The sequence below is a fragment of the Daphnia pulicaria genome, chromosome 6 (genome assembly GCF_021234035.1).
Source record: "Daphnia pulicaria isolate SC F1-1A chromosome 6, SC_F0-13Bv2, whole genome shotgun sequence".
In the NCBI taxonomy this organism is placed as follows: domain Eukaryota; kingdom Metazoa; phylum Arthropoda; class Branchiopoda; order Diplostraca; family Daphniidae; genus Daphnia; species Daphnia pulicaria.
In genome coordinates, this window is record NC_060918.1 from 136,695 (window position 1) to 151,849 (window position 15,155).

Here is a 15,155-nt window from a genome sequence, read left to right on the forward strand (position 1 = left end):
TTCCTATATTACCTTAACATTTGTTTCTTATAAAGTTATCCGTGAAAGTTTCTTGAACAGGCAAATGGCTCTCTATGTTTTAAGTTTAATTTGACGGAAGAGATACTACGGGGCCTACCGTACTCCCGATATTTTCGCCCTTTTCTCTTTTTCTTTATATTCTTCTCTTCCTTTACCTACGAAAGAAAAAGAGAAAAAGGCGCAAAATATCGGGGGTACGGTAGGCACCGTAGTATCCCTTCCGTCAAATTAAACTTAAAACATAGAGAGCCATTTGCCTGTTCAAGAAACTTTCGCTGATGACTTATATCAAAATGTGTTTGGAAATATCTCCAAACCATAAAATGTTTTCTACTTAGCAAACCCCATTTTTCTCAGAGTACTTAATGTCATTTTATTAACATTAATGTTTTACTCTATATCCATACGTTTGTCGTAGACATATAGTTGAATCATTGAGAAAAAAGCTAGATAGTCGACACTTTCAATTTTTGTCCCCTAATTTTCGTCTTATTCTGGCTACCATATAGTTGCCAAAGGAAACAATCTACCATTTGGTAGTGATAATTTCCTCCTTTGCGGTAGAGATTGGCTACCATTTGTTAAAAGTAAGGAAAAAACAGTTAAATTTTCCCCTCTACCATTTTTCTACCATTCCTAAAAATTTTCATTGGTAGGTAAAAGGTTGATCAATTGGTAGCAATCAAGTTAGATTTTCACTGCTTTATTACTACTTCCCTACTACTATTTCACTACTTGATTGGTAATTAAATGGTAGGTTTATCCAATAATAATAAAAAAATGTTGAAACTCAATTAAAATTCTTGTTTAAATGAAGATCAGCATTCTTCAAATGTATTACGCATAGCAATTGCCAATACAACAAACAAACCTTAATATTTGGTGGCAAGTAATACAAAACATAACATGAACGAATGAATGAATTAAAATTTCGATTTCAATTGAGTTCGCACTATAATTTCAGGATCTTTCCGAAAAAAAGAGCTTAGTCACAGTGGGTTATAATGATTTTAATTTACTGCTAAGACGTAGAAAAGACTGCTGATAGCAGCTTAGTACACTTCAGGCTATATGCCCAGCTCAATATTCTAAAATAATATGATTTTTTTAAAGTCAGGCATAATGTAGAAAAAAATTGACGGAACTTACTGAAAATCAGTTGTTACACTACACTGCTGTTGACACTTAGAACATATACAAATTGTGTTGTTATTGCATTCACTTAGAATAACTTACGCTCTAAGATTTTTGTTCCTACTTTCGTCTACTTTTGGCTACTTTTTCGGTAGCGAAATGATCATAGTACTTTTTGGTAGGGCTTTCTACCTTGTGGACGTAACGTCTACCATTGCAATAAAGTCGCGAAAAGGTAGTCAAAAGTAGAGTATCTACTATTTGTCTACCATTTAAAAAATTCCCCAAAAGTAGAGCATTGGTAGGAGTATTTATACTACCTTGATTCTACTTTATTCAAACTATTTCCACAACTTTTTGGTAGTACTGCCTACTTTTTCTTGACAATGAAATAAATCGATATAAATAAATTGATTAAAATAAAGGGATGAATAAATCGATACTCGTTATTTGTTCCAGTTTTAAAACAGCAGAATAGCTATTAGAAATGTATTGAGTTTGATGACCATTTAAAAACAAAATCTGAGTAGATTACTCATACATACGTAGCATGAAACACTACAGTAAAATTGTAAAGGGAACCGGCCTCTTAAGTACAGCTAAGAGCTGGGATGTACATTAGGATTTAACAGAACATGTAAATCCGCATCACTAGGACAAAAGAACATATGGAATGAAGCATAGATAGTCTTAAAAGCTTCAATGGATGTTTGGCCAGCATGGATAATGTCTCCTTCTGAAACGACGGAAAAACTTGCAGGATGTTGGATACTTCCCACGCAGCAAATAAAGGATGACAGAAGCAGATGGGGCTTGTTTTATTCTTTATTTCGTTGACTGATGCCATTGTTAATTATTCATTAGCATAGAATCTGAAAAAAATAAAACATTACAAATTTCTTCAAAATGTTCAGCCATGTACTTTAACTTACTGCAATAGAATGAGGAGTAACATCCAATTAAATGCAAAAAATGAAATTGAATGTTCACTGAAGCGAGTAGAAAGGCACAATTACAAGTCTCTTTTCAGGAGACAGAATTCAAACTGAGAACGGCAAATTTGAAACTTCCAAATGCTTACCAGGCAGAGCTGGAGGCAGAACAATCAGATCTAAACACAAAAACCTTTTACAGATGACTTCAAAATGTTCAACCATATACTTTAACTTACTGCAATAGAATGAGGGGTAACATTCATGTGAATGTTCATCTGAAGCGAGTAGAAAGGCACAATTACAAGTCTCTTGGCAGGAGACAGAATTCAAATTGGGAACAACAAATGTGAAACTGCCAAATTCAACAGTTTTCCAGCCAGGTATCTGCCATTGAAAAAAAAAAGATGTTATAAATGGGTCAACATACTAAATACTGTAAATAGCTTTACTAGCATATACTAGAATTGTCAATACATTGCTAGCAGAAATATGACTATGATGCGACTTCCATTTTTACACAAAGAAACAGGATGCATGCAAAAAACAGAAACAACGTTCTGAAATATTTTTTTATAATGCTTTATTTTTATCACCGACTACTTTTTTCTATTTGTGGTAGACTGTAATACCATATCCTCAAAAAGAAGAATATTTAAAAGTAGAAACCATCAAACTTTCAAAAGTATAAAATTTCCTACCTTTCCCTACTTTCAAAAGTAGAAGGAATAAAATAGTTTCCTACTTCGTTAAAGTAGAAGGAATTTCCTACCTTTTTCCTACTTTTTCGCCTCTATCATATAAAGTAGGGAAAAAGTAGGAGATAAAAACTTAGAGTGTAGGCCTACTGACTAGCATGCAAGTTTTCACAGAGAATTTAGTTAAATTGGTTAAAGAGTAAACTGCTGACAGCACACTTGAGAAAGAATGCATAGAAGGAAATTCTGAAATAATAAAAATGATTAAGTCAGGCAGAACGCGGGAAAACTTTGTAGACTTTACCAAAAATCAGATTTCATACAAAACTTAGGTTCAGATACTTTCCGTATTTGTTATGATTTCGGACAAAATAGATACACTTTAATCATTTGTTTGGTCTGTATTATTAAGCTACATCTTGGCTACCCACTTATTTTTTCCTTTTAATATTTAAAAATAAACGAGATATGAAAGAAAATTTAACTAAGCTTTTCAAAAGTAGGGGAGAACGGGGCAACTGAGGTAGTGGGTAACCTGGCACCCAGCGTTTTTCGTCCTCTTGCGACCGAGGAATTGCATTTTAAACATTCGATAGATTTAATAGATTTTAATAATGCGCATCTTTAAAAAAAATGCGGAAATAGTCCATGTAGTATGGAAACAACAACTAAAATAAGTTTTTGGCCCTTAAATCATGTCGTTCATTTCGTTTTCTTTTTCCTTTTGTGGACTTCCCCACTTAACTTAAAATTTATGAAGAAATAGTTTCTGAAAGGAAATTCTTTCCTTTTTCAGAAACCAATTTTTATTTATTTTATTAACAACATTATTGCTTGAAAACGCAATAATAACAAAGAAACCTTTTCTCGGGGCAACTTGTGTGGCTGGGTTAGAGATGGGAGGAGGTTAGGGAGGTTAGAGAGGGGAGTTGATGACGCCATCGCCAGGTGTTCTTTTAGCCCGTAAGAATAACATGGGACATCTTACCCCGCGTACATGAGCATGTTGCCCCCTGACTCGACCCACCTTCCTTCAGTTTCAAAGGGCTTTTGGTTTCAAACAAAGAAATTGTCATAAACTAAAAATACGCTTTTTATAGCAAATTTTTTCCTCTTCTTTTAAGTCTAGCGGGGATAAAAATATTGAGAAATAAATAAGTGGGGGCTCAAAATTAAAAAAAGCGACAACTAGTACAACTCTCCCCTACAAAGTGTTTGAAAGAAGGACTATTTATTCTTAATTTTTTTACTGCATTCTGGGTATTTTTTCAACACCCCCTATTTCCGTTAGTCATTTGTTTTTTCCACTCTTCCGCCTCTTCAGTTAAAGAAAGAAGGAGGGCAAAGATTTCAATGTGTCAAAATTATGACGTCTGTTCAATAGAAACTTTTTTTGCCCCTGCCTAAGCTCCTCCTACTGACGCTAAAGAGTGTTCCATTCAACCCCAAAAAATGTGTTAACTTTAACCCGGAAAAAGTTTTTTCAGAAAAATAACTTTTCCTCGGTGTAAAAGTGAGCAATTTTTTATTTTCAACGCCATTAAATAGATAAAAGAAAAGTCTTTAAAATGGCTATTTTCATTTTATTTTAATTGAAAATCCCTACTCTTTAACGTAAAAATAAAACAGTATTCCTAATCAGTCACAATAGTGATTTTACTTTTTCACAAAAAACTTGAAAACTATTTCAAGTATTCTTATTAAATTTACCCCCATGATAAAAAATACAATTTCCAACATACAGTACCCACCAAACTATTAGTTACACCCCCCTATTTTCAGTGCATTCTTATGGCACTACGTGTCCTAGAAAAAATGCAATAACTCTTGAACCGCTTGGGCTAGATTTTTTTCCTTTTGGCCCTGAGTAGATCTAATAATGATCTACATTTTTTCTACACATAAAGTTGTCGTAGGATTAACCCCCACGGAGCTACGGTATCGTTCAGTTTATTAGGTACACCCGTTTTCCCCCATATCCGCCGTGTTAAATACGGCGTTTTCAAAAATTTACAAAAAATACTAAAAGTAAAGCTAACATTTTTTTCTTTGTGCCAAAAGAAGCATAATTCTCCACTCTATACGAGTATAAAGAATGCTTTTCAATAAAATCAACTCAATGAACCCTTCCCTATACCCTAAAGTTTTCCACTTCAAAATTTGTACTTTTTACTACACAATTGCACTGTCGCCCCCATAGGCATTAGAAATTTCGACAAATTTTGAAGTGGAAAACTTTGAGGTATAGGGAAGGGTTCTCTGAGTTGATTTTATTGTAAATCATTCTCTATATTCGTATAGAGTGAAGAATTGTGCTTCTTTTGGCACAAAGAAAAAAATTTTAACTTTATTTTTAGTATTTTTTGTAATTTTTTTAAAACGCCGTATTGAACACGGCGCATATGAGGGAAAACGGGTGTACCTAATAAACTGAACGATACCGTAGCGCCGTGGGGGTTAATCCTACGATAACTTCCTGTGTAGAAAAAATGTAGATCATCATTAGATCTACTCAGGGCCAAAAGGAAAAAAATCTAGCCCAAGCGGTTCAAGAGTTATTGCATTTTTTCTAGGACACGTAGTGCCATAAGAATGCACTGAAAATAGGGGGTGTACCTAATAGTTTGGTGGATACTGTACCTTACAGAAATTATATTTTTTTATGAATTTTTCCCTTAAAAACCTATTGTTTCTCTTAACCCCCTGTTCCATTTCACCCCGGTCTCTCCTATATCTTGAATATTCTTTATATAATAAAATTTAGAGAATATGGGACTTGGAAAAATTTTCTAAAAAGTGCTAGTGAAACCAATATTTTAAAGAATTCAGTCATGTTATCTATTATTCGGTTATAACAAAAAAGGTTTTTAATTTCCAATAATATGTAAACCAATTTAAGAATCATTGTAGCAACATTTTCTTATAACCTGTCAGTTCAAAATCATATTATTCCTAACATTGGAGAAGTGAAGAGCGTGGTAGAATGGAGTTCTTTTGGTCTGATGTTAAACCCATAATGGAGACAATACTTTTTTATTGTATTTGATTATTTATTTTTTTATTTTATTTTTATTTACAAGAATTTTATTTATTATTTTTTTTTGTTATTCTCCCTTTAAATTTATGCATTAAATTATTATGAAGGAAACAAACAGGGACTTGATCTTACTATATTCTGTAAGCTTTAAACATTATACTGGGTATATATATGAAGTATAAAACTATTTATTAAATTAGCGATTAGCGGCACCCTACGCTGCCAGTTTTTTCGGTAAAAAAAGTATCCATAATTAGTTTCCGCTTTTTCTGGCATTATTTGTCTGGTAATTGGCAAGGTTTTTTAACACTGAATGATTTCTTTATATTGTTCTGTATTTGAATGTTGCCTTTAATCATTTTCATGTTTTACTTTATTTTTTTAACATTTTGCTTCATTTTGCGTTTCTTTTTTGCAATTGTTTTCGTATGCGTTTTTACTATGCTTTCTTACATACTTGTTATGTGCTTATTCTTGACTGGATTTCATAATACAGACTGCTCTGAAATTAAACTTTTTTTTAGTCATGTTGTGTATAGATATTGCTTTAGCCATTTTGGATGTTTGGTTTTGAAGGTGTTGGCGAAGGAGGGTGGGTAGGGTGTTAGCGCGGAGGATAGAGTCGTTTTGATGCAATCGGTCTTGAAAAACAAATAACCTGTCCCTATTTCTTAGAGGGGTATTCTTTTCCGCAAAAATTATGTGTTGGTTTTTCTATACAATTTTGAACAGTAAATCTTTCCCAAAATTTTTTTTCAAATAATGAGCAGCCTTGAACTTTTTTCGAGGATGATATGCTTAAACTACAGTACCAACCAAGCTTTTAGGTACACCCCCCTTTTTTCAGTGCATTCTTATGGCACTACGTGTCTCAGAAAAAGTGCAAATACTACCCGAACGGCTTGGGCTAATTTTTTTTCCTTTTTTTCCTGAGTAGATGTAATGACGATCTACATTTTTTACACACACAAAATTGTCGTGGAATTAACCCAAATTTGTTGAAATTTGTAATGCCTCTAGTGGCGACAGTGCAAGTGTGTAGTAAAAAGTACAAATTTTGAAGTGGAAAACTTTGGGGTATAGGGAAGGGTTTTATGAGTTGGTTTTATTGTAAAACATTCTTTAAATTCGTAAAGAGTGAAGAATTCTGCATCTTTTGCCACCAAAAAAAGATTTTAGCTTGATATTTAGTATTTTTTGTATATTTTTGAAAACGCCGTATTTAACACGGCGCATATGAGGGAAAACGGGTGTACCTAATAAAGTGAACGATACCGTAGCACCCTGGGGGTTAATCCTACGACAATTTTGTGTGTGTAAAAAATGTAGATCGTCAATAGATCTACTCTGGAAAAAAAGAAAAAAAATCTAGCCCAATTCGTTCGGGTAGTATTTGCACTTTTTCTGAGACACGTAGTGCCATTAGAATGCACTGAAAAAGGGGGGTGTACCTAATAGCTTGGTGGGTACTGTATGCAGTATATACATCAATTGCTGTGTATACAAATTTTGTATAAATTTTACTCTCTGACCCTCGGCTCTATTCGCTATACGGTATTTCTAGAGAGGGGGTGAAGCAAGAATGGAAGTATTTAAGGAATAAAATACCATTACCAGGAGGTTATTTGGAGGGAATTCGAACTCCTATATATTCTAGAACAGAAATACTACTAATAGAATGTCCCCTCTATTTTAAGTAGCAGAAACCAAATAACTACTTATTCGAATACCCCTCGAATGCCCCAAAAAGAATGAGAGTGTGTCATGTTTCCTTAAATAAAATTTTATGCAAATATGACACTCGAAATTGTTCCAGAACAGGGAGAAAACGAATTTATAAATTCCCAAAAGCCCTATGTATGTTTTAATTTTAAATTGACGGAAGGTATACCGAAAAGCACACCTTTCCCCTTTTTTTGATTTATTTGGCGCTTTTCTATTCTCTTCTTCTCTTCCTCTTTTTCTTTCAACTTTCCCACCAGAATAAACAAATATTAGAGGTTAAGTGATCTTCCTATGCTATACCCTCCGTCAATTTAAAATTAAAGCATGTAGAGCCATTTGCCTGCTAAAGAAACTTTCAAGCATGTCTGTATATAAAGTGAATGAAAACGGTACAAACTTCCCAATATTTTTCTAAAAAGAAAGATAAATTTATTATTTTGAATTGTTACAAACCATCAAAAACTAACATGGCAATCAAGTTTCAAAAAAGCTATCCCGTTTTATTCTATTTTTTTCCAACATTAACAATAATTGCCTTACTCTATGTTTACATTCCACAATATCAAACGAAGATTGCTTATCTGATTTTTAACGAAACGCAGGTTAGTTTTTTTTACTGTTTATAAAAATTTCATTTTTAACCTCCTCTTCTTTTTTCAATTTTTACTTGATTTCCGTACAGAAACATTTTTTATGTTAGAGAGTTTTACAGATTTCTTTAAAGAAATGTTGCCTGTTTTTGAAAACTTGGCAAAGAAGCAGCAGATATATCAGCGCAAAAGCAGCAAACAATAAATTAGTACACATCCCCTCCCCCCCAAAAAAGAAAATTTTTCACCACCTTTCAAACTTTCTCCCTTTCGCACACTTTTTAATTTTCGTGAGTCATGGGAGTACGACTCAAATTTTGAACTCGATGTTAACTTTTTTTTATTCTTCAGTTCGTCCCCATAATACCATAAAAAACATCTAATTTTTTGTTTTCAATTTTTATGGCAACCTAATGCAAAATCAAATGAACCTACCAACCTGATCGCCCCACTATAGAAAAATTTTGGTTGCTAATTTCAAAACATTTTGTGGCTTTGAAATTTTTTTAAACACATAATAGGTATACGAAACCAAATGGTTAGATTGGCAAATATTTGTTTGGTTAAGCTGCCCAGCCGAAAAATTAGCATAAGATCTCAGATGATTTCGCATATGATCTCATCCACAAAAATCTTATGACCTCTTATTTTTTCCTATGTGAGGATTTCGGACTGAGATCATATTAGGCAATTGATAAATCACATGAGCATTTTTAAAACGGTACCTAAATTTTCGTGTGTGCCAACTAAGAATTAAACGGGTCACTTACGAATTTTGTCTTTTTTTCAAAATTTTCTGTTTTTTTTTACACTAGATAAGCGAATCTCAAGAAAACCCCGGAAAATTCTTAGTAGTAACCCCAAAAAATGTAAAGCTGTAAGACATCGGTGTTTAGAACTTTCTACGATTGTTAAAACTTACTACTATTGATTAAAACTTAAATACCAGAATTTCATTAGGAACTGTAAATATTTGCTCGCATGTCCGCTGATATTGTATTGGGGGGAGTCGGCATAGTTGGGGCTTTTATAGTTTTTGAGCCCCCACTTCTTTATTTGTCAATATTTTTTATCCCCGCTAGGCTTTAAAAAAAGAGAAAAAAATTAGCGCTTTGAAAATGAAGGGAAGTGTTTCAAGTTGCGGGGCAGATTGCTCAGGTAAACGGGGTAGAATGACCCATGTTATTCTTATGGGCTGAAAAAACACCTGGCGATGGCGTAAAGGACTAAAATTTATGAAACTTTTTCCTCCTATCACTAACCCAGCAAGACAATTTGCCCCGAGTAAAAGTGGCTTGTTAATATTGCGTTTTCAACCAATAATCTGATAAATAAAAATAAATAAAAACTTTTTCTGTAAGAGGAAAGAATTTTCGTTTACAAACTTATTTTTACTAAATGTTAAGTTAACTAATGCAGTCCAAAAAAAAGAAAAAAACATAATTGGACTACACGATTCAAGGAAAAAAAATTAAGCTGTTGTTCCCATACTACTAAGACTATTTCAGTAATTTTTTTTAAAGATGCGCATTAGTAAAGACCAAAACAAAACAGGTCGCAAGAGGATGAAAATCGGTGGGTGCCAACTTACACTACCCTACTTGCCCTGCTCTATCCTAAATAAAATAACCGATTAATTATGTAACGAATCATGCAGTGGTCAGAGTGCGAGCTACCAATCTGTATAGTGGAATTTCTATCTAGGTTAGAGTGAGAGCTACCAATCTGTATAGTGGATGTTCTATCCCCTCAAAGGACGAGTATATTTTCCGTATTTTTAACCCAGAAATTTTCGTTGTGTTTTATTCTACAATTTTTTCGTAGCTAACAACCACGAACCTCATGAAATTTATTTTGGGGGGCTACAGCTGCAAAAAAGTCTTGAAATGGTTTAACAGTGAGAGATCACATACGAAATTTGTTTAAAAAATTTGCTTAGTCTCCTTCTATTTCTCCAAAATAATGCGTAAACGCATTTTAAACCTAGCTGTTGAACTTTAGACGGTTCTGAAATAATTTTAGAGAAAAAAAAATAATATGATGACCATGTTGTGAAGTAGTCAGAGCTGCTAACCACCTTACAACTAAAAGATAATAAAAACCAAATGAGGACATTTTCATAAAGAATCATTAGATCGCACGCGTGACACATTTCCACTATTTCTACTATATTTTAAAAATTCAAAAAATAGGTTTTTATAATTCCGCATTTTATAAATTTGAGGAAAGTAAAAAGTTACGAAAAACATAGTCCCACAGTAAATCTGTATTGATAAATATTGTGTATAAATATGATAATTGCGATGTTACCAATGAGTTTAAGATGGATGATCACAAGCAACTAGTGCTAAGACATTTTATTTCCTTTACCCTATTCCTTGATTCAACTCCGGTTGTTTATGACAAAGTATTTCTGTGTCGTCCTTGGACTACTATCTAAACATTTCGGGTCTCAACCCCTGTTAACAAAAATAATTATTTGGCTATAGTAAAACATTTTTTATTATAAGTAAACCCCTATTATCAGAGAGTTTTCCTCGTTTATAACCTAGCCGGCAATTTTCCCGAGTAAAAAATTTTGTTGTCAACAAAAAAAACATAGGGTTACAGCATCAAAACAAGTAAAATAAGATAAATAAATAAACTAAAATTCAGGGCCTATTGTTAAGTCAGACTTTTTGCTAAATTCCTTCCTAATTTTTCAGAATTTGTCTGTAAATTCTATGTTTTTTCTCTGAAATTTTGTGAAAAAAATTCTATCGCAAAATTTTGATTTGTCCGAGTCATGGTTAACAAAGGGCATGGGTCAAAACAATATTTTTATTCTAAAAAAAGTGAATCTATAATGAGACTTGAACCATGGCCCTCTTCATTATCATGCCAGCGCTATGACCAAAAATATTTCGTCTTTTAATTCGATCCATTATCAAATGAAAGTGATTGTTGTGCGTCAGTGTCGTGTTTTTTAATGGAAAATTTTCATCGCGATATTTCGTCAGTTCTTAACCTAGACTACACATACCCTAACCCATTCACACCGATGTTCACGGTAAACTATAGCCTAAAGTCATAGCCACTACAACGACAACAAATTCGGTTGACCAACCTTTTTGCAAGAGCAAAATGGTTTCCGGCGATATATTTGCAGGATAGAGGGGTTTTAACGCATAGCCTCCGGCAGTAAATTTGCACTACAGAGGTGCACTTTTATCAAATCAAAGATTGCGTCATCACGGCGATGCTATGGTCATCTAGTGGTGATTTATTTTGACAAAAAGTAAAAAGTGGTAGTCGTAACCGCCAGATGTCACTAGTCGTTATGCAATTATTTGACAGGGTTTCATTAATTACAGAAAAACTAATTAAGTAAATGAAATTATTTTTGTTCTGGTCGCACCGCATATTTTTTGTTCAATTTTTAAGATCAAAAAGTCTGAAACCTGTCGTAAAACGCCGGAGCTATGGAGCGTTACATACATACATACATACAGACCGACAAAGGGACATGGTTTTTATTTTTCTGCGTATGCGATTTTTTGCTTCGCCCTTCGGGCTCGCAATTATTTTCAAAATACGACTATACACAGCGGCCGTAGAGTACTTATTTTTCGCTATTTAAGTATGTACTGGACACTGAACAGTACTTTACAATTTAAGTAGGGACTTTAGCATACTTAAATTGTGAAATTTCATACTTTTTTCTTTTTAAAATACTTAACACTAGAATCATCATACTTATCTCATAGGAGATACTTAAAAAAATTTTAAATTTTTAAAAATAAGTACAATTCAAGAGATTAAGTATTTTAAACCTAAAAAGTACTATAGTCAACATACTTTATTTTCATTTAAATACTTATTTATGAAAGGAAACTTTTCATTAAGTACTTTAACCTACCTTTTTCATGTTCTTGCGTATGCTATATGCATACGTAAATGCCTAAACATACGCTAACATGCATAGCACGGTGCGTGGAATGGCCTATACATTTAGTTTGTCCGTCAATATAGTTAGCTTAGCATATTTATGTATCGAGTGTGTCGCCTAGTTGACGTGGTAGGAAGCGAATTGGAAGTGATGTTTGGACATTCGGAAAAATTTCCAAGTCCCAACGCCCATCGTCTAACAATGTAGGATTGTGAAGATAGTGAAATTTATATAGATTGGCACGGTAAATGAGCAACAGACTACGACCCAGTAGTCCCGTGCTCAAAACCAATCACAGCCTTATCTTTTATTTCAGAAATAAGTATGTTAACATACTTATCTGCAGAGTATACTGATCTGTAAATTACAGATAAGTAGGAAAAAATTTAAGTACTATAGAAAAATAAGTGGCACCGGCCTTTTTATTAATTATGTTAAATAAGTACTCTACCGCCGCTGTGTAGGGACTATATGAATATATTTGTTTAATCCAACACATTCTTCCGCAGTTTTTCGCATATGAAATCCGCATAAACGAAACAAAATTTGCCAACTTATCCAGTCTTCATAATTTTCCCCAATAGGGGAGAGTAGTGCTAGTTGACGCTTTTTTGGTTTTTTAAAACCCACTTCTTTATTTCGCAATATTTTTTATCCCTGCTAGGCTTAAAAAAAAGAGGAAAAAATTAGCAATCAAAAGCGAAAAATTTTCCCTCCCATCTCTAACCCAGCAACACAAGTTGCCCCGAGAAAAGGTGTTTTTGTTACTATTGCATTTTCAAGCAACAATTTTTTCAATAAAAATAAATAAAAATTTGTTCCTGAAAGAGGAAATAATTTCCTTTTAAAAACATGTTTTTTTTTTATTTTTAGCTAACTAGGGAAGTCCACAAAAGAAAAAAAGAAAACGAAATAGACGACACGATTTAAGGGGCAAAAAATTATTTTATTTGTTGTTTCCGTACTACATGGACTATTTCCGTAACCTTTTTTTTTTAAGATGCGCATTATTAAAAACTATAACTGGTGATTTTTAAAATGCAATCCCTCGGTCGCAAGAGGACAAAAAACAGTGGGTGCCAAGTTACCCACTATCTCAATTGCCCCGTTCTCCCCTATATCTTAATCCCAAAACGTTCTCATAGTATACTGTTTATATTGAAAATCAATTACCCACAGTCACCGTTGTGAATATTAGCAACATCCCCCTAACTTAAAATTGGCAGTCAATTATGTATTATTACGATTATCCCACTTACTTTAACTATTTTCATTGGCATAGCAATTTCAAATGGATTATTTTCTCAACGGGTTTATCCGCCAAAATGCTGTGTTACCAAGAGCACAAGAAAGAAAATCGAATTGGAGTATAGGGATGCCAAACTTTAAAATAATTCTGATGTGGGGATTAAGAAGCGGTCTAATAGGAAATGAACCATTAATCAAAGCCGAATGTCCTATAACTTCTTGCGAGTTCACACCAGATGAGTCGATGATTAATAAGAGCGACGTTGTAGTTTTTTACGTCGAAACATTAACGGATTTCCCAACAAACCGTCATCCTCACCAGCGTTTTGTTTTTTTTCAACTCGAGTCACCAATGAATTCCAATATTCTAAAAATAAGTGACCACAGGCTACGCTACGGATATTTTAATTGGACCATGACATATCGTTGGGACTCGGATATTGTCCATCGTGGGGATTATGGGTTCATTGTCAAGAAACTATCTAATAATATTCGTAGACCTTATGGGATGAGATCCATACAAATAAATCGTTGGTTTTCAAAGACCTTTTGGAGGGAGAATCAATTCCAATTGCCGTCATCAGTTGAGAACAATCAAATTGAGAATACAATCAAAGGTAAAACCAAAATGATTGCTTGGATTGTTAGTCACTGTTCAACACCAATACGCCGTGAAGAATACGTACGAAAACTACGTCAGTATGTATCCATTGATATATTTGGAAGCTGCACTAATAACAAATGTGTGCCCAACTGCGACAACATGTTACGAAGTGATTACAAATTTTACTTGTCCTTTGAGAATTCTTGGTGTCCAGATTACGTCACAGAAAAGTTCTACAGACCGATGATGTTCGACACAGTGCCAATTGTAATGGGTGGTGCAAACTACAGCAAATTCGCGCCACCTAATTCTTACATCAATGCGCGAGATTTTAATTCACCTAAAGAGCTTGCTGATTATATTTTACTTTTAAATAGTACAGACACAATGTACGCAAAGTACTTTGAATGGAAAACAGATTATGAAATAATTTTATCTGATAATTCTGGACTGTGTGACTTGTGCCGGATGGCTCACGATAAAACATTGCCATCCAAAACGTATAATGACATACAACATTGGTGGATAAATGAGTTAAAATGTGAAAATAATTCGAGAAAATATTTTTGACTAGGCCAAAGTAAATCTAAGAAAGTTTTACAGAGTCTTATCCTTACATCTTAAATTTAAAAAAAAAAAAAAAATATATATATGTTAAGACTGAATTAGAGTTGCAATTTTTTTTGCTTTACATTCTCAGTTTTCCGAGAAGAAATTTTTAGTAGTATTTGTTTGATCGCAGTCTCCGCTCATTTTACAAATCTTTTGATCGTTCTACATATCTTTAATCTCTATATTCTATAGCATTCTTTCGCTGCTGTGTACCAATCGAAGCCAAATAAACTCTAAAAAAAATTAAATTTTGAAAAGTAAGATAGGCTGTATTGAACAGCTTGAAAAATTCGAGAAAGATTTCGAAGATTTGTATGGAATCATAATATGACATTCAATTTACACAAACTGCTGAATTTAGGACAATGCGTTTCCCAATCGGGCCTACTGTGGGTGTACTCAACCTATTCCTTATTTGAAAACAACAATGGCAGTTTACTAGAAATGACCAATGGGAACCAGGAGGCTATCGACTTAGCCCACAAATTGCTAAGAAGTTCATAATATATCAACAACTCAACGGACTAGCAAAAAACATACGAACCTATCAACCAATTCTGAGCTTTTACAGCTTCAACATCGGTTGTTTGGTGGATATCCTTCTTCTACTAGAGAAGGCCGTTAAA

General features: G+C 33.6%; 1 protein-coding gene and 1 long non-coding RNA gene across 2 annotated transcripts; one reads left to right on the forward strand and one right to left on the reverse strand.

The window, feature by feature from the left end:
• Nucleotides 1–2,783: 2,783 nt before the first annotated feature.
• Nucleotides 2,784–13,874, reverse strand: LOC124341781. The gene is made up of 3 exons (XR_006918603.1): nt 13,860–13,874; nt 11,436–11,447; nt 2,784–2,931 (listed from the first exon to the last, which is right to left on the reverse strand). It is a non-coding gene; the product is annotated as an uncharacterized LOC124341781 (long non-coding RNA).
• Nucleotides 7,975–14,594, forward strand: LOC124341780 (alpha-(1,3)-fucosyltransferase C-like). Its single transcript, XM_046794723.1, has 2 exons — nt 7,975–8,149; nt 13,348–14,594. The coding sequence occupies exons 1-2, from the start codon at nt 8,015–8,017 to the stop codon at nt 14,485–14,487; spliced, it is 1,275 nt and encodes a 424-aa protein (XP_046650679.1). The 5' UTR covers nt 7,975–8,014; the 3' UTR covers nt 14,488–14,594.
• Nucleotides 14,595–15,155: the final 561 nt, after the last annotated feature.